Genomic DNA, 21,200 nt, shown 5'->3' on the forward strand with positions numbered 1-21,200 from the left:
CTGCAACGTGGGAACCCGATTCAGGAGCCTTCGATGGTACTGGAAACGGGCTCAATGGGGCCTCTCTAGGAAATTGGGAATTTCACATATCGTTAGCACTCAGTTCACGTTTATTGGCCTAAAAACGAAAGAACCGGAAGATGCCCTTAAAAAACGTGGCGGCAACCTAGCTTCAGGACAGTTTCCTCAATAGCTCGAGAAACTTGCCATAGTCTTCGGCCACTCACTGACCGGAGAAGATGACGCCGTCCGGTCTACTTCGGTTCATCTGGTTCAGCGCAATCTGCCCTCAATTATAATGGCGGCGCTGCCAAATTTGGCTCCTTGCCCCTAGGGATGATGGCCGCCAGGCGGCTTCACTTAGTTTCTCACCACCCCGGAAGACGGGGACCGGCGATTGGGCGGTGCCCCAAGGCTTCGAGAAGAAGGCCCTCGGCGGTTGGGCAGTGCTGGGTAAGGCTAGTTTTAAAGGAGCCGGAGGTGGGAGCCGTCGAAGACCCGGGATCCGCGGGAGGCGGCGGTGAGCGGCGCGCGGGGGAGGGCACCGAACGGCTGCAGAGAGGGCGGGAGGAGGGAGGGAAAGAAACTTTTGAACCATCTGGTCCCCGGCTGGGGAGAGAGCTGGGCGGGGATCAGGGGAGGGCGGAGGGAGGGGGTCTGTGGGCGGGACCTCCCGGGATTGGAGTGAAGGGGGGGGTATCTGCTTGACAGTGGATCCCCAGGGATCCGGACTGAGTTCCTGATGCTCAAGCTCGGGCCGCCCCTGTCTGAGTGGAGCTTTGCGGAGCCGAAGCTCACAGGGAGAGGAGGATCCTCGCGCGGCGTCTGTTTGGAGGAACCGCGCTGTAGGATTCTTTCCGCGGGGGTCTAGTCTAGGGGATCTAGTGGGAGTGGGGAACCGTCGGCGTGTGGGAGTATTGCTTCGGAGTCCTCGGCCACTCGCTGGGGGTGGATGAGAATTGAAGAGGGTTCCGGCGGAAACTGAGCCTCCGAGGACTGGGATCCCAGCTGATCCCGGGGGAATCTCCGGGCGGAATCTGCAGGGACAAAGGCCCCAGGAGGCTCGGGCCGTGGGAGAACGGGGGCCGCAGCAATCCAGGTTTTCGCGGCCCAGACAGGGCGCGAGTGATCCGCTGGTCGCTGCGGCGGCAGCGGGAAGACACCCGTTCCTGGCAGCCAGGCGGGGGCGCCCTTACGCGCCCCAGGGCTCCGGCCCGTGAGCTACCGGGAGCCGCGGGCGGACCATGAAGGGCGGAGCCCCACGGGAGGGGCTGGCCTTCACTCCCGGCTCCCCCGCTCCCCCCCCACCCCAGGCTGGAGCCTGGGATCCCCCAGGGACTCCCCGGAGCCGCCGCTTCCCCCATGGACTTGCCCGGGGACTCCAGGTGAGAGCGCACCCCGCCCGCCTGTCTTGAGCCCGGGAAACGGGGAGCCTGGTGGCCGTACCGGGGAAACCACAGAGCCAACAACAGGCTCAGGCGACCGTCCTCTGCTTCTCTCATCCTCCAGCCCGCCTGGCCGGCAGGGTCTGTGCCGCCAGCCCCTGGCTCGAGCGTTATGGGGAGCCAGGAGCCCCAAACGGCCGAAGCTGCAGCCCCTCGGGGCCCCTTCGCCGTTGGAAAAAGCCTCTCGGCGGGTCCTGGCCGTGGTCCTGGAAGATGTCATGGCTGCCCACATGGTGAGCCCCTTGACCTGAGAGGCCCCCTTCTCCCTCAGGTCCCCTCAGTACCAAAGTCAAACTAGATCACTAGTGAGGATAACTGAGGTCCAAACACCTCACACTCACACTCGTCCATCAGGCAGCCTCCCTAATGCTTTGTTTTTCCTTGGCTCTCACTCCAGCCTGGAATTGGGCAGTGTCTCCAGTGCCCATTCCCCACTACCAACTCTGTTGGGCTGAAACCACATCCCTACAACTCTTAAGTATGAGAAACCCTTCTGCTTTCTTCCCAGCCCAACTTCTAGGCAATCCTTGGGAAGCAGGCTGAGGACTTTGGCTCCATTGCACAGATTAGAAAAACTGAGGCCCCAAATAGGGCAGTGACTCACTCCAGGTCACCCTCTCCTGTTCATTTCTTCAAATAGCCTGGGTGACATTATCCAGCTCCCACACCAGCAGCTCAGGACACTGTCATATCTGGCCCTTAATTGAGGGCCATCACTGACCTCTTCTTTGGGGATCTTGAATGAATTCTAGCCACGATTTGTGTCATTTTTGTGGCATAGGGCACTGTTAGGCACAGGGAGGTCCTGTCCAGCCTCATTCCATCACCTTGCTCTTGACACTTCCTCCTCCCCTAGGTCTCCCTGGTGCCCCAAGAGGAGATCTCCACCCCACGGCACTGCAGCAACCGTCGGGATTCTGTCCACAGCCATCCACCTGCCTCACCACCCCGACAGGCCACATGGTCCCCACAAGCCAGGTGAGCATGGCAGGATGGGGGGTAAGCTGGGAACACAGCTGAGCCCCACTGATATTCCTGGTCCCTCTCTAGGCCTCCCGACCCACTGCACTTATGCCGAGAGCCCTTGAGCCGTGTGCATCGGCCCCCTTCCACACTGAGGCGGCGATCAAGGACAACACCTGGCCCAGAGGAGGGCCCTTCACAAAAGGTGGACCAGGCCCCCCAACCCACTCTGGTGGTGATGCTAGAGGACATTGCCAGCTCCAGACCCCCAGCGGAGGTATGGAAACTTCAGGGAAAGATGTCAGGAGTTCAGCTGGGGGCAGGCATGCCAGTGGGCATAGAAGACAGGGGTAGGAGGGCTGAGTCTGGGGTGGATTTTGCTCAGATCAAGGAGGACAGCGTTTTAGGGTGGAAGACACTGTCTGAGCAAAGACCTATATGAAAAAGTCTTTAGTGTGAACCCAGGCAGGAATCTGGAGACCGAGAGAGTCGGGATGTGGGAAGCTACGGAGACCACAGGGGGCTTCCCTGCCTCCTCACAACCATCCCCTGTTTATATCCAGGGCTTTGCCGATGAGACTCCCAACTTCACCGTCCCAGCGAGAAGGTGAGAGGGCTGGGGAAGGGATTATCAAGATGTGCAGGCAACAGCCATTATCCAGGCAGCCAGAGCTAGGGACATCAGAATTTTCAAGTCCAGTCCTTCCTTGTAGCACTTTCAGAAGCCTTAAGGGACAGGGGATGTGCTGGCTCAGGTGGGATCTGAATCTGGAAGCTTCCTCAGCCTTTAACTTGCCCCTTCACCCCAGAACTGAGCCAAGGATGATGGTTCACCAGCCAAAGCCTCCACCCAGGGACGTGGAACCCTCATTCCAGCCATCTGCCCTGTCTGCAAACCCTCTGGAGAGCCCACCACCAGGTAAGGGCTCAGATGGATGAGACTTGGGGTTCTGGAACATTCTAGCTGAGCTTAGAGGTGTGAGGTGACGAGTTGGGGATGGGGCTTAACCCCCTCCCGGGGCAGAGCTTGGTGTATGAAGATGGGGTTTAGACTTCAGAGACCTGAAGCGTAACTTCTGAATTTAGGGCTTGGTATTTTAGGGATGGGCTTATTCCTCTGTGGGCAAAGATTAGTGTTTGGGGAGGGACTAAGGCTACTGAAGTGGGGCTTAGACACCTGCAGCTGAGGAATACCCACCTGACCCTCTCCTTTCCTCAGCCCCAGATCCTGTTCTGGAGCTCCCATCGACCCCACCGCCATCCAGCCTTTTACGCCCCCGCCTCAGTCCCTGGGGCTTGGCCCCCCTCTTCCATTCCGTCCGCTCCAAGCTGGAGAGCTTTGCTGACATCTTCCTCACACCCAACAAAGCCCCACGGCCCCCGCCCCCATCACCCCCCATGAAGTTGGAGTTGAAGATTGCCATCTCAGAGGCCGAGCAGTCTGGGGCTGCTGAGGGCACTGCATCTGTCAGTCCCCGGCCCCCTATCCGCCAATGGCGGGCCCAAGACCAGAATCCCCCAGCACCTCTCCCTAAGCCCTCTCTGGGCCGAAGCCACTCCTGCCCTGATCTGGGGCCCCCTGGCCCAGATACCTGCAGCTGGCCCCCTGCTCCACCCCACCCAAGCCGGCCACGGCCTCGGCGGCACACTGTGGGTGGTGGAGAGATGGCCCGAGCCCCGCCACCCCCTCGGCCCTGTCTCCGGAAAGAGGTCTTCCCTCTTGGAGGAGTGGGAGGCTCTCCTCCCCTCGTCACATCTTGCTCGTCTACCACGTCCACTTCTTCCTTCTCTGAACCTGCAGAACCCAGGTAGTGCTCTTGATAAACCCTCCTTAAAGCTCTGGCCATAGTCTGGGCCCAGCCTCCTTCCCTAGTATCCAGTGGGCAGGAGACGGGGATGTTGCTGTGAATGCTGTTTGGCCCTGAGCTTTGACCTTCTCTGCAGGTTGAGCTCAACCAAGAGGAAGGAGCCAAGGGCCTCAGAAGACCAGGTGCTTTCAGACCCCAAGACCAAGGTAGAGGTACAGATGAAGGGGGAGGAGACAAGTGGGAGCCTGAGCCCATGCTGCACTTTTACACTCTGCCCCGTTTTTGCAGACCATGGGAAAGGTTTCTCGATTCAGAATACGCAGGACACCGGCCCGTTCTCAACCAAACCTTACACCAATGGGGCTGCCTCGACCAGTCAGGTGAGAGGCTTCTTGTGCATGGAGCTGCCTTGGCCAAACAGGTGTAGGCTCAGATCCCCTGAGTGTGGCTTCATCTCCTCTCAGGGAGCACAGTCCAGCTTGGAGGAGTCAATTTGGTCTGGACATGGTTTATGCTTAGAACCATTTGTCTGCCTCAGGCAGCACTCCTGGCATGTCCTAGAAACTGAAATACAGACCAGGCCTTGATTATCCCTTCTCCAGGCCCACTGGCCCCAGGTTTCTCAGAGGCCTCTGCTCCTCTTTGCTCACAGGTTGAACAAGAAGGAGTTCAGCTTGGAAGAAATTTACACCAACAAGAATTACCAGTCACCCACAACCAGGAGGTGAGAAACTTTGAAGGCTTGGGGGTGACAGAGGGAAATCTGGAACCAGGGGGCGTGCTGGTAACCAGCACTCCTCCCTGCCTGGTCCAGGACCTTTGAGACCATCTTTGAGGAACCCCGGGAGCGCAACGGGACTCTGATTTTCACCAGCTCAAGGAAGCTCCGGCGAACTGTAGAGTTTCGGGACAGTAGTCTTCCTCGATCCCGGCGGCCATCTCGCGGGGCCCGGGCTGCAGCTGGCAGGACCCTTACTCCCAATCTGGCCCCCAGCCCAGATGTAGGACCCCTGCTGCAGCAGCGACTGCAGGAGCTGGATGCCTTGCTCCTGGAGGAGGAGGAAGGGGATCGAGAGCGGCCCCATCGGACTTAGAAGCTCCATCTGTTTGTCCATCCATCCTGGAGGGAGGGGAAGTCTCTGAGACAGTTATATTTTTTTCTCTGTGTTTCTAGTAAAGTTTTCGATATGTTTCTGATTCTTTTGTATGTCTCTAGCTGAGTTTGAGATTAACTGGCAGTACTGGCTGGTGTTTCTACTTTGGCACCCGAAACTGGGAAACGGGAGGGACCAGGGAAGATGATGAAGGTTGGATATAGGGAGGGGGTAGAGGAATGGTCATTGGAGATACCCTCTTGATTTGAGAATTTTCCTATGTGGAGGGATACTTCTGAGTATGCTCCAGAAGCTAATGTGACCCTGGTCAGGGTTCTCTCAGTTCACTTACATCAAGGAGGAGACCGAGGGAATTTCCTGGAAGTCCAGTGGTTAGGACTTCGTGCTTCCACTGCAGGGGGCACGGGTTTGATCCCTGGTCGGGGGACTAATATCCCGCAAGCTGCGCAGCGCGGCAAAAAACAGGAGACTGAAAGTCCCAGAGTGGACTAAGGCCTTGTTCAAGATGGTCCTGAGTTCCTCCTAACACGCAGGCCAGGAACCTGCTGCTGGATTCAAGAGCTAAGAGTAATCAGCTGTAATTAAGCACCTGCAACAACCTGTCACAGGTAATTGACCTACACATAGCCCCGTGAGAATTATACTCATTTTATACATAAGAAAAGCAAGTTGACTGTCAGTGTAATGTCCACATTAAAAGGGTAACCCAGGCAACCAGAGGACACAAGCGGCACTCTACATCTTTCATAACTTAGAGGCAGAACAGAGCAGTGGTAAAGAGCACAGCCTGGAGCTAAGCTTCTTGAGTCCAAATCTTGTTAGGAAACTAAATGTGCATCAATTCCCTTCTCCATCTGTAAAATGGGGCCGACAGCAGTACTTTCCTAAGATACTCCTAATTGTCAAATGAGTTAATATGTGAGGAGGTGCCCGGCACTATTTTTTTCTTGTTAGCACGCGGAGACCACAGGCCAGCACGCTCCCACTGCACCGAGCGATAAACGGGATGCGGTTTCCTTCCCGCGCGGCTGGCGCTCTCAAAGCACGCCGCGTGCTCTAGCCACCACGCACGGCGGGGGATCCCGCTGAGCTGCCAGCCGGATCGTGGTATCACCACGCGCGTGCGCGAGAAGCCAGGCTGCCTGTGGGCTAAGCCAAGCAGCGGAAAGGGAGAGAAGCCGTTGCTGGCTGTCGACTGGGACCTTCCGCGACCGCGCGCCGCCCAGCGGCCAACCGTCCCCTAGGCCTCGCGCACTACATCCAGATCCTCGCCTTGACGCCGTCAGGAGACGGGCCAATGAACGAAGAGCAGGAAGAGGCGGGGTCATCTGGAGAACCGCCCCAAGCACCTACTTCTAACCAGTCGAGTCACAAGACTTGATGAAGGGCGGAGCTAATCTGACATACCCAATCCAAGATTTGAGGGCGGTTACATATTACTCACTCCCCCTAGTTTGACTCCGCCCTTCGTCTTGACGTACACTTCTCAACCTATCAACGACTAAGGCTGTAGAGGGGTGAGGGGGAAGGGGGCGGAGAGTGGGAGGAGGCCGAGAGAGGAAGGAGGCGTAGGCTGAGAAGGAAGAGGGAGGAGGGGCAGGGAAGTCCTGGCGGAGAAGAGGGCCAAGACTCCAAAGGAGACGACAGGAGGGTGAGCTGGAGTTCCCTCGCTGCCCAACAGCCGTTTCGGATCCCTTAAGACGCAAGTCAGACAGAGACGGAGGAAAGGAGGAAGAGACTTTTATGTCGGCAGACAGACAAGCTTTACCCGTCACCGTTGCCTCACATCCGGGGCTTTGGAGGGCTGGCCCCGTGGCCCCGCCCCCCCCCCCGCGCCTTTCATGGCGACCGGAGGCGGAGGCTGGAAGAGCTGGGCCTGGAAGAGGCCCCTTTAAATCTCCTTAAAGGGGTGGCCACTGATCTCGGCGGACTACAACGCCAGCCTTTAAAGGGGAAGCCACCGAACCAGATGCTGACAAATTGAGAACTGTACTGTTGGGAGAAGTGGAGCGAGTGGGAATTCTCACCGCCCCTTCTCCCCCACGCAAGAAGTCCTTTAAATTCAACTTAAAGGGGAAGTGGCCGCTTGTGGAGGACTAGAAACTAACTCCCGAGCCTTTAAAGGGGTGGCCTGGTGTTTGGAGAACCCTGGACTCTTTAAAGGGGTGGCCTCTTTTAGCCGGCGGACTTGAGGCACTTTTAAAGGGGAGGTCTGCGATTCGGGGCGAGCTTTCGGCCCCTGGTAAAGGGGTGGCCCTTCCTCTTCCTCGGGGAGAGTTGTCTCGACCCCTGGCAGGGGGCGGCCACCGAACTAGGCCGGTCGGACACCGTTGGGTCGTCTTAAAGGGGCCAGGGGCTGGACAGCTTGAGGCCTTGCCTTAAAGGGACGACCGCCCCGTTTTCGCCGTCTCGGCCCCGCCGGCCCCACAGGGGGGGCTCTCAGGCTTGTCGCCCCGGGGGCGGCGCCGGCTCCCCGGGCCTTGGCCTTGGGGCAAGCTCGGGGCCAGCAGATCCTGCTTTAAAGGGGAAGCCGTGGCCCTCTCGTCCCTGTGCAGCCGCCAGCGCCGCGCCTGCGACCCCGGGCCTGCGGACAGGCCGTTTCGGGGCCCGCCGCCTCCGGATGCGGCGCTGAGGGCGGTCGCCATGGAGACGGCAGCGGCCGCGGCTCCGGGCCCGGGCTGGGCCGCTGAGGGGGAGCGGCGGCGGCGGCGCTGCTCGCGCCGAGACCGAGACCGGGAGCAGCGGCGCCGCCGAGGTCCCGGCGGCGACGCGCCCCGGGCCCTGTTGGCCGCCCCGCGCGGCTCGTCGTCGTCGTCGTCGCCGCCGCCGCCCGCCAGGCCCTGGTCGTCAGCTTCGTCTGGAGAGCGGCCCGGAGGCCCGAGACGGCGGCGGCCGCGTCCTAGGCCTCGGCCCCCACGACCCCGAGCTCGGAAACGGCCTGCTGGCTCGGGCAGCCGCGGGGAGGAAGAGGAGGAGGAGGAGGAGGGGGGCGCAGACGATGGGGAGGCTGAGGAGGAGCCTGAGGAGGAAGAAGAAGAAGAGGAGGACTTGATCGATGGCTTCGCCATCGCCAGCTTCGCCAGCCTCGAGGCCTTGCAGGTGGGGCCTGATGGGGCCGGGGACCTTTTCAGAGGGCCAGAGAGAAGGGTACGGTGCCTGGAGGGGGTGGAGTTGAGGGGGGAATGCTGGCACCCCAAACCAGAGCAACCGGCTCCTCTGGCCAGGCTGCTGCCCCACCCTGGGGTGGGAGGAGGTAGAGCTAGTCTCCAGGGACCAACCAGGTTACCTGGCCTGAGAGCCACTTTGGTAGCCTGGTCACCCCTAGAGAGGTCGGAGCTTTCCTTTCTCCATCTACTGTAGTTCCACCTTCTCCTCCACAGAAGGATGCGTCTCTTCAGCCCCCAGAGCGACTGGAGCATCGGCTGAAGCATTCTGGGAAGCGGAAGAGGGGGGGCTCCAGTGGGGCAACTGGGGAACCAGGGGACAGCTCTGATCGAGAGCCTGGCCGGCCCTCTGGGGATCGGGCCCGAAAATGGCCCAATAAGCGGAGAAGGAAAGAGGTGAGCTTGTCCCAAATCCCTGTCCTTTAAAACTCTCTGCAGAATGTTCTTCACATAGATCCATTTTCCGTCAGCAGTGCTGCTACCCATGGTAAACAGTGACCCCAGTCTCTAAGGGCAAAGAGAAAGGCAGAGCAAATTTGAGCTTCCACTGACCCATCCAGGTCTGACAAAGACATGTCCGCAGTCAGACTTGCCTGCTTTTGGCCGACACTACGTCTGCCTCAAAACATATTGATAATTCAGAGATATAGCAAAGGGACTTAGTTGAATCATAAGTTAGCTATGGTCTCTGCACACCTTTTCAAGTCGGTGTCAGTATAGCAGGAAAGAAGCAGTCTTTGAGCAAATACCTAGACGAAAACCTGAGAAGCAACAGAAGGCAGAGATCTGGGAGAGATGCTGCAGAAGCCCACATGAGGAAGCCACTCATTCTGTCTGGGGGATGGGAGGAGGGTTGTGGTTAGGGAAAGCCCCCTGGGATGTCTTAGTCAGGCCTTGAAGGATAGTCATAAGTTTGCTAAGAAGAGAAACAGGGCTAAGTTGTTTTGGGCGAAAACACAGAGATGTGAGAATCTGGTATATTTGAAAAATTGCCAGAGCATTGAGAACAGGGGGTAGGCAGTAGAAAGGGATTGAGAATAGGTCATGAGGGGCCTTGAGTGCCTTGCCGGGCAGTTTAGACTTTATCCAAAGGCCTCGCCAGTCAGCCTCCCTTACCTCTGGACTCTGGTCTTTCTCAGGCCTCCTCCCGTCATTCTCTGGAAGCTGGATACATAGTAAGTGCTCTCCACCTGTACCAGCCCCTCCCCTTTCGCTCCCTGTCTGAAATTCCCCTCTCGACCTTTGCCCCCACTCCTCTTCCCTCTTGTGACACCTCTGTCTTTCCTTCTCCCCAGTGTGACACGGAAAGCGATCTGGACGAGAGGGTGAGTGGGGCTAGAACTTGTTGGGTGGGCAGTATTACAGTTCGTAAAATGAGCTGCAGCTTAAAAGTTTCCTTGTGCAGCAGACAGAGTCTCCCCTTAAGTGGGGAACGTGTGTTAGGTTGAGCCAGAATTAGATTTTTAGGGAGGAAGTATGGGGCAGGGGATTGAGGGAGTAAGTGACAAATTATATTTGGTAACTAGAGCCAGTTGACCAAAGAATCAAAGGCCCATGCCTTGCTCTGCCATCCTTTCCAAAGTCCTTGGAGATGCCAGTGGTTCTCCACGGAAACCTGGAGTGGCTGTGGAATCCAGTTGGTCCTTCCTGCTAGCCATTAGTCTGTTCCTGTAGATTAGAGTCTGAGCTGAGACGATGGTCAAGGCAGTGAGAACACTAAACCATTGTAGTCAGTTTAAGAATGTATCCTGTAAAGGTATATTTCATTTTATCCTTAGGGCTGATGTGCTAATTTTGAAACAGTGTGTTCTAACGGTTGGTGCTTTACTCCTGTAACTAACTAAATTTGTACTCCCTGATGTGTGTCTTGCTGTAGTTTAAAAAGTTGGCTGGACAGGAACTGTGGTGAAACAAATAGTACTTGTCTATCCAAACGGGGCAGCCACTATTGGGAGAATAGCGGCCCATTCTCAAGAGAACCTGCAAGTCTGAGTTTTTATGAGGAATCTCCGGATTTCTAAATATCAGCAATTAGTTTAAGAATTTTGCTAACGTTTATGGACCAAACAAATCTATAAGCCAGGTAGGCATCTGAGCCAGCAGTTAGTGATATCTGACATTTTTGATTTGCTTGTTTCTCTGCTACTTCCATGCTGCCTCAGTTCAGTCCTCCCAGCCTATCAGATTCTCAGGCTCAGTTGCTCTACCCTTTTCCCCAAGCATAGGGCCCCCTAGAGCCCACAATCTTTGGTGGATTTCAGCTAAGTTGATGGAATAGACTTGTCACCACTACCAGTTCCTAGCAGACTCCAGAGGCTGTTGGCCTTCCTGAGTGAGGGCCCGACCTGACCAGAACCTGACCCTGTCCCTGTCCTTCTTCCCCAGGTCTCCGATGATGACCTTGACCCATCCTTTACTGTCTCAACCAGCAAAGGTTGGTCCCAAGGGCTGGGGTTGGAGACAAGGGAGGGAAATTGGGTGAGCGTGGACCTCAACTGAATACATCTGCTGTCCTGCCTTCACAGCCTCGGGCCCCCATGGCGCCTTCAATGGGAACTGTGAAGCAAAACTCTCCGTAGTCCCTAAAGTGTCGGGCCTGGAGCGGAGCCAGGAACAGCCCCCAGGGCCCGACCCGCTGCTAGTGCCTTTCCCCCCGAAGGAACCACCGCCTCCACCGGCCCCTCGGCCTCCTATCTCACCCCCTGCACCCTTGCCGGCCGCCCCCAGTCTGCCACCCCCACCCCAGCCCCAGCTGCAGCTTCGGGTCTCGCCTTTCGGCCTCCGCACTTCCCCCTATGGCAGCAGCCTGGACCTCAGCACTGGCAGGTGAGTGGTCCAGGGGTTTGGCCTGGTCTGGAAAGGCCTGGTCATTTTGGTGTCAGCCCCTGCATTCTGTGGCTGGGAGATGGGATGGTACCTGTGGGATATGACTTGAAAAGGGGTTCGGAGGCTAAAAAGTTTGAGAGATGCTGGGTGGAACAAATCTGAAGAGATTACTACAGGACTTATCAGAACCCTTATATATTCACATAGAGGGGAATCCAGTTTGTGCCGTTTCCCAATCTTATTTGCTGGTGAGACATTTTTGCAAGGCACATCTGCTAGGAATAGTGTTCTTTGGAACATACTTTGGGAAATGCTGACATCATGATTAAGAGTGCTGGCTTTGGTGTCAGTCAGACCTGGATTCAAATTCTTGCTCTGCCACTTAATGGCTGTGTGATTTTCGACAAGTCACTTAACCTCTCTGAGCCTTGATTTCTTCTTTCTGTAAAGTGAAATAATAGTACCTTCATTGTAAAGCTGTTGTGAGGATTAATTACGAGTTAATGCAGTGTTTCCCAAAGTGTGTACGGTCTTTGTTAGTGGTATGTAAGTGCATTTTAGATGTTATGCGAGTAAAATTTTTTCAGCTCTGATGTGCTTTAAAAAAATATGAGTAGTTCCTCAATCCTTTTATTTCACGTGTTACTGCTTGGTGAGGCTAAGTAAAAACAAACTGAGTTAAGTTAAAGAAGTAAACGGTACAGGGGGTTCCATGGATGCGGCAGCAATTGGGAAGGTGATGTGGAATGTTGGAGACTTGGATTAGCATATAAAGCAGGTGACAGCACTTGGCCTACAGTAAGTGCTCACTAAAGGGTAAGAATCACTGACACTGTTATTATCATCGATGCTGTCTTTGTTATTATTATTATCATCATTATCATTCTCTTATTATTGGGAAAACTAAGGCTCAGAGAGGGGCAGTGACTTGCTCAAGGTCACCCAGGGTGTTAATGGCAAGATGGGCCTAGAATTCAGGTCTCCTGACTCCTAGGCCAGGCCAGGGCGGTGCTGCTTCCACTGTCTTAGGGTGGGAACCCAGGTGGCCTGTCGTAATTAAGCGTCAAAGTGAACGATATGTTTTGTGCTGTGGTCGAGTCAGAAAAGGGAAAGTCACGTGGCCAGAGGCGTCAGAGGCAGCTGTGTGGAAAAAGAGACCTAGAGAAGGAGAGAGGGGGCTGTTGGGTGTGGGAGGTACCTCAGTCTGAGGCTGGGTTCTCTGGGTCGGCGGGTGGGGGTCCTGGGGGCCAGGTTCTACCACCTTCCATGTTGGAGAACCAGGGTCAAGGTATCGCCCAGGCTTCTGACCCCCTCCCGTCAGAGCTGGCACCTCCCAACCCCTCACTCATCTCCCCACTTCTCTCCCCAGCTCTTCACGGCCGCCCCCCAAGGCCCCGGCCCCTCCCGTGGCTCAGCCTCCCCCCTCATCATCCTCTTCGTCCTCTTCCTCCTCATCTGCCTCCTCCTCGTCCGCGCAGCTCACCCACCGGCCCCCGACGCCCTCACTGCCCCTGCCTTTGTCCACCCACAGCTTCCCCCCACCCGGGCTGCGGCCCGCACCCCCACCCCCCCACCCCTCCTTATTCTCCCCTGGCCCCGCCCTGCCCCCGCCCCCACCCCTGCTGCAGGTGCCAGGGCACCCTGGGGCCTCAGCCGCTAACGCCCTTTCTGGTGAGTTTGGGGTCCTGGCCGGGGGGTGGGGGGCCATGGCCCCGGGCTTGGGCCCAGTTGGCTTCGGGGCATCTGGACCTTAGCAAGCAGCAGGGCGTGAGGAGGGAGCGGCCCAAGGCCAGAAGGGAAGGCCAGTCACCCGGGCCCAAGGAGGCTGACACGGTGGCTACAGATGTTAAAGCCTTCTCCCCCTCCCCTCCCACAGAGCAGGACCTGATCGGCCAGGACCTGAACTCTCGCTACCTGAATGCCCAGGGTGGCCCCGAGGTGGTGGGGGCAGGGGGCTCTGCCCGGCCCCTGGCCTTCCAGTTCCACCAGCACAACCACCAGCACCAGCACACCCACCAGCACACCCACCAGCACTTCACCCCTTACCCCCCGGGCCTGCTGCCACCCCACGGCCCCCACATGGTGAGCTCCTCATTGGGCCGGTGATGAGGCTCAGAGACCTGGGGGGAGGGTATGGCTTCCAGGGGAAGGCCCTGGGTTCCTGGCTGGCAGCTTACTCTTCCCTTCTCTTCCCTAGTTTGAGAAATATCCAGGAAAGATGGAAGGCCTTTTCCGGCATAATGTGAGTGTGTGAGAGTGTGTGTGTGTGTGTGTGTGCGGGTGTGTGTGGGTGTGTGGGTGGGTGTGTGGTGTGGGTGTGTGGTGTGTGGGCATGGATGCATCAATGCGTGTGGCCCTGATTGTTGGGGTCCAGTCTTCAGCTTCAAAAGCAAGAGCCTTGAGCCTGGGAGAGCTCCCTGGGGGGGATTTAGGGTGGAGGCCAGAGGACTGATGGGCAGACCACAGATGGGCTGCACCTCCACCCCCAGCTTGGACTAGTCCCCTTCTCTCCACAGCCGTACACGGCCTTCCCTCCCGCAGTGCCCGGCCTACCTCCGGGCCTCCCGCCGGCTGTCTCCTTTGGCTCCCTGCAGGGGGCCTTCCAGCCCAAGGTGAGCTCCCAATCCAGACGACACCACCACCTCCCACCCCTTACAAACCCGGATACCCCTGGATCCATTTACCTTCCCATTCCCCAAAACCATGCCCATCCTCCTGCCCTCCCCTTGTGGACCCAGGTTTCTCCAAAGCCATGCTCTCTCCCTGTCCCAGCCCCCAGCTTGGTTTTAGACCCCTCTTATGCCTGGTGTCAGCTCTCCTGACTGATCCCTCCACTCCCCTTTCCCAGAGCACGAACCCCGAGCTGCCACCACGACTGGGGCCAGTGCCGAGCGGGCTTCCCCAAAAGGGGACACAGGTGAGGGGGGCCAAGGCAGGTCCTCGGGCAGCTGGAAGATCTGTTGAGGGAGAGCAGGGTTGACTTGAGAGTGAACCACTGATTCCTCCCTTTAATATATGGTCAGGGGTGTCCCTGAGGACCTGAGAAGAGGGAATTTCTATAAATGAAGGATTTCTCAGGCATGAGGGATAGGAATTTCATGAAGTCGCCCCAGAAATAAGATTCCTAGGATGGTGGTTTTTGTAGGGGTTTTCAAATTTTTTAAGTCACAGCACTCATTTTTTCAAATGACATCATACCAGGAAGTTCTGTCCATAAAACAATGAAAAGATAAGCTGCTTCTTTGTGAAGTGACATGGGGAGCAGCCTTAAAGCCCAGGGCTTTGGGAACATCTTGAAAAGCACAGGATCTGTTTCCTAAAGGAGAGACTAGACCAGAGGTTTTCCAGCTTCTTTTAACAATAGTAAAGGCTTTTTTCTAAAGAAATCTTAAGCACATCTTCATTATATAAAGCTGTTTATCAGATAGCTGCTCTTCTTCTCTGAGAAACCTGTCCTGCCTGCCCACTAACCCACTCCACAGCCTTCCAAGCAGGGCACCTCCTTGGAGCCAGGTTCAGTAACTTGGTGCTGGAGGGGAGGTGCCCGGAGTGGGAGAGATGGGGAAAGGAAAGGTTTGAGGGAGCCGCACACGGTCTCAGGGAGGTGTTTGGGGGGGCATTGGGGACTGTGGAGATGAGGTGCCCAGGTCAGTAAACAGGTCTGAACTGCTGCCAATCTCTGCTTTGCTATTCCCAGATCCCTGACCATTTCCGGCCACCTTTGAGGGTGAGTTTGGTGAGGACCTCAGGCTGCATGAGGCTGGGGGCTGGCGTCAGGGTGTTTGTGTGAGGGGAGGGTCTTGCTTGGGAATAAGCAAGAAGCCCAAGACGTGGAGGCAGCCAGATGTGGAACAGCAGGAAGCGAAAGGCTTGCAAACCGCAGACCTGGGTTCAGACACAGCTGGCCGTGGGACCTTGGGCAAGACAGTTTATCTCTCTGAGCCTCAGTTTCCTAGGCTGTGAAATGAACCTAGTCATCCCTCAGGTGTAGGGGTGATGAGTGGGGACGTTGTGTGGCAAGGCTGGGCCCAGGGCCAGGTCTGGAGTGGGTGATGAGTGAACATTCTTTCCTTCCCTTTCCCTTTGGTCATCCTTCTGGGGCGGCAGAAACCAGGGAAGTGGTGTGCCATGCACGTGCGCGTGGCTTACATGATCCTGAGACACCAGGAAAAGATGAAGGTACTGGGGCCGGAGGGCTGGGGAGAGTGGGCCTGCCTGAGCTCTGGGCATCTACCTTCAGCAGAGCTTGGCAGAATCTTGGCCAGAAATGTTCCCTCCTGTCCCTGGTCACTGCCTGAGCAATTCCACAGTTAGCACTAGGTTCTCTTGCTAACTGGGGGGTGGTCAGAGAAGGCTCTGAGAGGCAGAGGCCCACCCAAGCCCTGTCTTGGTGCCAGGCAGCCCTCGGAGGGGGCCTCGGGGTGGAAGAGCAAGAGCGGGACCACACCTGGCTCCTCACTCACTGCCCCTCTCCCTGTCCCACGCAGGGCGACTCCCACAAGCTTGACTTTCGGAACGACCTCCTACCCTGCCTTCCGGGGCCCTATGGGGCCCTGCCCCCTGGGCAGGAGCTCTCCCACCCGGCCGCCTCCCTCTTCACTGCGACTGGTGAGTCTGGCCAGCCCTCTCTGGGCCTGAGGTTGCCCACCTGTAGCCCGAGGCCCACCTTGCGTCCACTCAGCCTCATCAGAATCTCCCGCCTCTCCGCCCCAGGTGCCGTCCACGCTGCAGCCAACCCTTTCACGGCAGCTCCCGGGGCCCACGGACCCTTTCTGAGCCCCAGCACCCACATTGGTAAGAGCCAAAGGCATGTTGGGCAACCTAAGCCTTGTCCCTGAGTTCCAGGAGGTGTTAAGTTGGGGATAAAAGTTAGACCTGAGAGGCAGCTGGAATGGAGGGTAGACCTGGTTCCACTTGCTTTGTGACCTTGGGCAGGTTACTCTACCCCCTCTGAGCCTTGATCTCATCCTCTGTAAAATGGGATAGGGAAGGGCAGAGTAATCGCCAATCCCTGACAGCTCAGTCACTGTCTCTGAAACTAGCAGTGGTAGTGGGGAGTGTGCCACCTGGGAGAGTGGGGTGGAGGAAGGCTGTGCAGGCCCAGCGGAGAGCATGGTCACTGGCTCCCAGTGATCTTGGCAGGCTTCTTGGGGAGATTTATCCTGGGTTTGGATGGACGAGGAGGAGTTAAGCCGGCTGGCCTAGGAAAAGGTGTTCCTAGAAGAGGAAATTGTGAGGTTCCCGCAGCTTGCTAGTTACATGTTCTGACTGGCTATATGACATATATACGAAGTTAGGGTCAGGTTGGGAGCAGCCCTGCATGCAGGTGGGAGGAAGCTAGCTGAGGCCTTCAGGCGAGTGGCTTGCTGTAGAGCTGGTCTGGGTGGCTGGCGTTGGGGGCTGTGGGGTAAGAGCCTGACCTCTGGAGTCAGAGGCCCTGGATTGGGGGTTCCACTCACTGGTTAGATGACCATTGATTGGCAAGTTACTTCATCTCTCTGAGCCTGTTTAATCATCTTTAAGTGGGAATGCTCCTGTCTGCCTCATGGAGCTTGTGAGGTTAAACAACACGTTGCACCTTAAAGCTCAGTGCTTTTCTGGGGCCTGCTTGGTGATCAGCCTCTTCCCTGCCAGTCCTTGATGCCTGCTCAGAGCCGGCCGCCCAGTGCTCTGACCATCCCCCTTTTCTCCTACAGATCCCTTTGGGCGTCCCACAAGCTTCGCCTCCTTGGCTGCCCTCTCCAACGGGGCCTTTGGAGGCCTGGGCAGTCCCACATTCAGTGAGTGCTGGGCGGGGTGGGGTGGGGGCAGTGGGCTCCTGTGCTCAGGCAGGGGCTGGGAGGACGCCTGAGCGGGACCTCCCTCTCCTGGCTCCCATCACTTTCTACTTTGTCTTCTGTCTAGACTCCGGCGCCGTCTTTGCCCAGAAAGAAAGCCCAGGGGCCCCACCAGCCTTCGCCTCCCCGCCAGACCCATGGGGCCGCCTGCACCGCAGTCCTCTGGCCTTTCCTGCCTGGGTCCGGCCCCCTGAGGCCGCCCGGACACCAGGCTCAGACAAGGAGCGGCCTGTGGAGCGGAGGGAGCCCTCTCTCACTAAGGAGGAGAAAGACAGGTGTGCTTCCCCGCCAGCCCTGCCCTCCTCCCTCCCTTACCTCAGTCCAACCTCCGGAGTACCTTCATCCTCTCCTCCCTGCCCCCAGGGACCTCCCCTTCTCACGGCCCCAGCTCCGAGTTTCTCCTGCTACTCCCAAGGCGCGGGCTGGCGAGGAAGGGGCCAGGCCAGCCAAGGAATTGGTGCGGGTAAAGGAAGAGCGGAAGGAGGAGGCTGCTGCTGCCGCTGCCGCCGCTGCCGCCGCTGCTGCCGCCGCCGCCGCCGCCGCCGCCGCCGCTGCCACCACCACCGGGCCTCAAGGCCTTCACCTGCTGTTTGAGAGGCCCCGGCCACCCCCCTTTCTGGGCCCTAGTCCTCCAGAGCGCTGTGCTGGCTTCCTGGAGCCAGCCTGGTTGGCAGGGCCCCCTCGCCTCTCTAGGCCACCCCGCTTCTATGAGGCAGGTGAGGAGCTAACTGGACCAGGGGCTGTGGCTGCTGCCCGCCTCTACGGTCTAGAGCCTGCCCATCCCCTGCTATACAGCCGCTTGGCTCCACCGCCGCCACCAGCTGCGGCCCCGGGAACCCCTCACCTTCTCAGCAAGACCCCGCCAGGAGCCCTTTTGGGGGCACCACCTCCGCTTGTGCCCGCTCCTCGGCCTAGTTCCCCACCTCGGGCCCCTGGCCCAGCCCGGGCTGACAGGTGAGGGAAGGGGAGGGGCAGGGGCATAGCTCCATCCCCCTTTTCTTTTGACAAGGTCCTAGAGCTGAGGTTTCAAGCCAGGGCTGGAGGGCAGAGGTCATGACCTCACCAGCCACCTCTGAGGTCGTGGAATCTGGGAGCAGTAAGCCCCAACCCCCACTGGATCAAGCATCAGTTGGATCTTGGGGTCACTGGGAGGGCAGAGGTCACAAGCCTTTAGAGAGGTGTGTGTACATGAGAGTGGGGGTCATTTCAGAGGTCATAGCTTGTGATCTCCTGAGGTGCACCATCGACCCTTCTGAGGGCCCCTAGGCCCTTGGCCTGCCTCCCCAAGGGCTCACTAAGCCAGAGGCCAAAGTGCCCCCCTCCTCTTCACCTACCACCCAAGTTCTCATGCCCTCTCAGGGCTGGGGGAGGAGGGGCTAAAGGAAGGGGGGTTCCATGTACATATTTATCTCCTCTTCCACATAGCCCCCCAGACCTTTTGTACATTTTTACAGGGGTGCCCCTCCCAATAATCCCCCTTCCTGGTTAATTAAATCCTAAGACTGGTGCTGTGTTCCTAGCCTCTGGCCTCTCTGTGGGGGGAGGGGGGATTGCAGTGGGGAGAGCTGGGAGGGAACAGGCAGGAACCCAGGGCTTATCCCTGGAAATCTGGGGCCCAGCAGGAGGTGGACCAACAGGAAAAGGGACCTGGGTACCTAGGCTAGAAAGAAGGGCAAGTGCTTCCTGCTTGGCTGTCAGCCCAGGTTCCCCCCACCTGTTCCTGTTACCTCTGTGTGCCCCCATCCCCAAAGGCGCAACCTCTAAGCTTCAGACTCCACCTTAGTGGCTTGGTCCCCCCCACTCTATTTCCAAGTGCCCCCAGGATTCCTGGGCCTTGCTCTCCAGAACCCTGTTCCCCAGAACCCTGCCGCAGGCTCCTTAAGGGGGGCCAGAGAAGGTCACCATGTACCACACACCAAAGAAGGGGGTTGGCCCGAGGGTGGGCAACACAGGCAGCTTCTTCAGCAGCCTCTTGGCAGCAGCCCCAGCCTTCCCAAAGCAGCAGGTGCCCCCAGGCTGGGGCCCAACCTAGAAGGCAGGGGTCGGTTTAACAAAAACATAACATTGACTTTTTTCCCCAGTGGGACTTATTCTGTAACATGACTTGCGGATATTTATATAAAAATGAGTGTTACAATGAGGCCCCTTGGCTCCTCTTTGTGTGTGGGTCACCTGGGGGGGATTGGGCTGGGTCCTGGGGTTGGGGAGGGATGAGGACAATATTGTCCATGTCCTGATGAAGGTTTTCCCCTCCTTCCCACCTGGGCAATTTGTTCTACTTCTGGATGGATGGATTGGAGTGTTGGGCACTGAAGTTTTTCACATTTTTCTACAGTCCAGGAGCACATATTCCAGTTGACCCTTGAACACGGGTTTGAACTGCACAGGTCCACTTATACGTGGTTTTATTCCCAATAAATACCTCATACAGTACCACATGATCAATGGTTGGTTGAATCTGTGGATGTGGGACCACAGATATGGAGAGCCAACTGTGGGACTTGAGCATCTGAGGATTTTGGTATCCATGGCAGGTCCTGGAATCAATACCCCAGGGTCAACTGTGTGTAAGATTCAAGCAGTAGGGCTTCCCTGGTGGCGCAGTGGTTGAGAATCTGCCTGCCAATGCAGGGGACACGGGTTCGAACCCTGGTCTGGGAAGATGCCACATGCCGCGGAGCAACTGGGCCCGTGAGCCACAGCTACTGAGCCTGTGCATCTGGAGCCTGTGCTCCGCAACAAGAGAGGCCGCAATAGTGAGAGGCCCGCGCACCGTGATGAAGAGTGGCTCTCGCTTGCCGCAACTAGAGGAAGCCCTCGCACAGAAACGAAGACCCAACACAGCCAAAAATAAATCAATTAATTAATTTAAAAAATACTTTATAAAAAAGAAAGATTCAAGCAATAAAGACAGCAAAACTAGATCTCCCGTTCACGTGTCAACATACCCCAGCCCTGCACCCTTCCCAAGGTAACCACTGTCAGTCATTTGGTATTTGTGTTCACCTGCACATATATATGAACATGGATAGTAGTTAATGTTAGAAAAGATAAAAGATCTATAATTTTTAAAAAATCCGTATTGGTTTTTCTTTTATACATGGTCATTATAAAACAGTTCAAATACACAGAAATACATAGTACAAAGAGAAAGTGCCTCATAATCCCATTCCTCAGAGATGGCCACTGTTAACTGTTGGGCATATTCTTCCAGTTATTTTACTAACTGTATGCTCAAAATATAATGAAAAAAATGGGATCCTGTGAAATGTACTATTTTACAACTATCTTTTTACACTTAACATTCTTTGATGTAATCATTAAAAACCAAGTGACGACTAAACTGAGCTAGAGAAGCTGGCTCCCACCCGAGCCACCCAGAATTGACTTGTTCCGAGTATACCCATCACCTTAGGAAAGATGCATCCAACACTCTCTGCTACCACCACACACACCCAAGACTTCTAGGGAGGACTCAGGTCTACCTTGCTCCAACAAGTCAGAAACGGGTTGACCAGGAGAAACTTGGCTTGCAGACAGTATTTCACCTGGCAGTCCTTGTTTTCAGCTTCTCTTGAAAAATCCAAAGATCTGTTAACATTGTACCTGCTCTCCCTATGACTGTCACTTGAGATGGGGCGTATTCTCTCCAGATTGTCACTGTCCTTTCCACTCTATTGTCTAGGAATGGGGCATTGGCATGATTCAGGGCACTTCCCTGGTCCCTGTAAGCATTTGGGTATGGAATTCTCAGTGAAATATTTTCTAGATACATATATCCAACCTCTCCTAGATCTCTCCCGCAAGTACCTCAGATCTCTGACGCTGCACACCACCCCACCCCTACTCCATTTCCACCTCTGAGAGTTTCATCAGCACCAAAGTCAGAAACCTCCCTCTGTCTGATTCCCTGTCTGCACTGCCTCTTATTCTTTCAACTGCTGTCCGCTTCATCTATCACGCCAGGCGCTGAACTAGTGACTGGGGATACAGAGGTAAAACAAAAGTCCAGCTTTCCTGGAGCTTACATGCTACTGTGAGA

General features: G+C 56.6%; 2 protein-coding genes across 5 annotated transcripts; both read left to right on the top strand.

Annotated features, from left to right (window-relative positions):
* The first annotated feature begins 423 nt into the window (after positions 1-423).
* Positions 424-5,413, top strand: PRR14 (proline rich 14). 4 transcript variants are annotated; one of them, XM_029222212.1, is made up of 12 exons: positions 424-520; positions 1,314-1,385; positions 1,510-1,678; positions 2,302-2,423; positions 2,496-2,685; positions 2,972-3,015; positions 3,218-3,327; positions 3,628-4,216; positions 4,353-4,422; positions 4,505-4,596; positions 4,869-4,940; positions 5,031-5,413. In XM_029222212.1, the coding sequence occupies exons 2-12, from the start codon at positions 1,363-1,365 to the stop codon at positions 5,308-5,310; spliced, it is 1,761 nt and encodes a 586-aa protein (XP_029078045.1). In that variant the 5' UTR covers positions 424-520; positions 1,314-1,362; the 3' UTR covers positions 5,311-5,413. The 4 variants fall into 4 exon arrangements, with proteins under 4 accessions (XP_029078045.1, XP_029078043.1, XP_029078046.1 ...); XM_029222210.1 differs by having other exon boundaries at positions 446-520; positions 4,353-4,428; positions 5,031-5,407; XM_029222211.1 differs by lacking the exon at positions 424-520 and adding an exon at positions 579-845.
* A 1,467-nt stretch (positions 5,414-6,880) lies between these two features.
* FBRS (fibrosin) lies at positions 6,881-19,299 on the top strand. Its single transcript, XM_029221288.1, has 18 exons — positions 6,881-8,430; positions 8,712-8,891; positions 9,635-9,670; positions 9,791-9,820; positions 10,881-10,929; positions 11,021-11,321; positions 12,691-12,992; positions 13,198-13,403; positions 13,519-13,563; positions 13,838-13,933; positions 14,170-14,238; positions 15,019-15,048; positions 15,429-15,500; positions 15,809-15,929; positions 16,035-16,115; positions 17,018-17,101; positions 17,226-17,433; positions 17,522-19,299. Exons 1-18 carry the CDS (start codon positions 7,975-7,977, stop codon positions 18,114-18,116), a joined length of 2,961 nt encoding a protein of 986 aa, XP_029077121.1. The 5' UTR covers positions 6,881-7,974; the 3' UTR covers positions 18,117-19,299.
* Positions 19,300-21,200: the final 1,901 nt, after the last annotated feature.

Source organism: Monodon monoceros, unplaced genomic scaffold, assembly GCF_005190385.1.
Source record: "Monodon monoceros isolate NGI ecotype Baffin Bay Population unplaced genomic scaffold, NGI_Narwhal_1 Super_Scaffold_13, whole genome shotgun sequence".
Lineage (NCBI taxonomy): Eukaryota > Metazoa > Chordata > Mammalia > Artiodactyla > Monodontidae > Monodon > Monodon monoceros.

What these genes read in the sequence shown, in the direction of transcription:
- PRR14 (XM_029222210.1), top strand. Translation starts at nt 1,363, where the DNA reads ATGGACTTGCCCGGGGACTCCAG. An exon ending in GACTTGCCCGGGGACTCCAG is followed by an intron (nt 1,386 to 1,509) that starts GTGAGAGCGCAC and finishes CTCATCCTCCAG; the next exon opens with CCCGCCTGGCCGGCAGGGTC. An exon ending in ACATGGTCCCCACAAGCCAG is followed by an intron (nt 2,424 to 2,495) that starts GTGAGCATGGCA and finishes GTCCCTCTCTAG; the next exon opens with GCCTCCCGACCCACTGCACT.
- FBRS (XM_029221288.1), top strand. Translation starts at nt 7,975, where the DNA reads ATGGAGACGGCAGCGGCCGCGGCTCCGGGCCCGGGCTGGGCCGCTGAG. An exon ending in CCAGCCTCGAGGCCTTGCAG is followed by an intron (nt 8,431 to 8,711) that starts GTGGGGCCTGAT and finishes TCTCCTCCACAG; the next exon opens with AAGGATGCGTCTCTTCAGCC. An exon ending in ACTAAGGAGGAGAAAGACAG is followed by an intron (nt 17,434 to 17,521) that starts GTGTGCTTCCCC and finishes CCCTGCCCCCAG; the next exon opens with GGACCTCCCCTTCTCACGGC.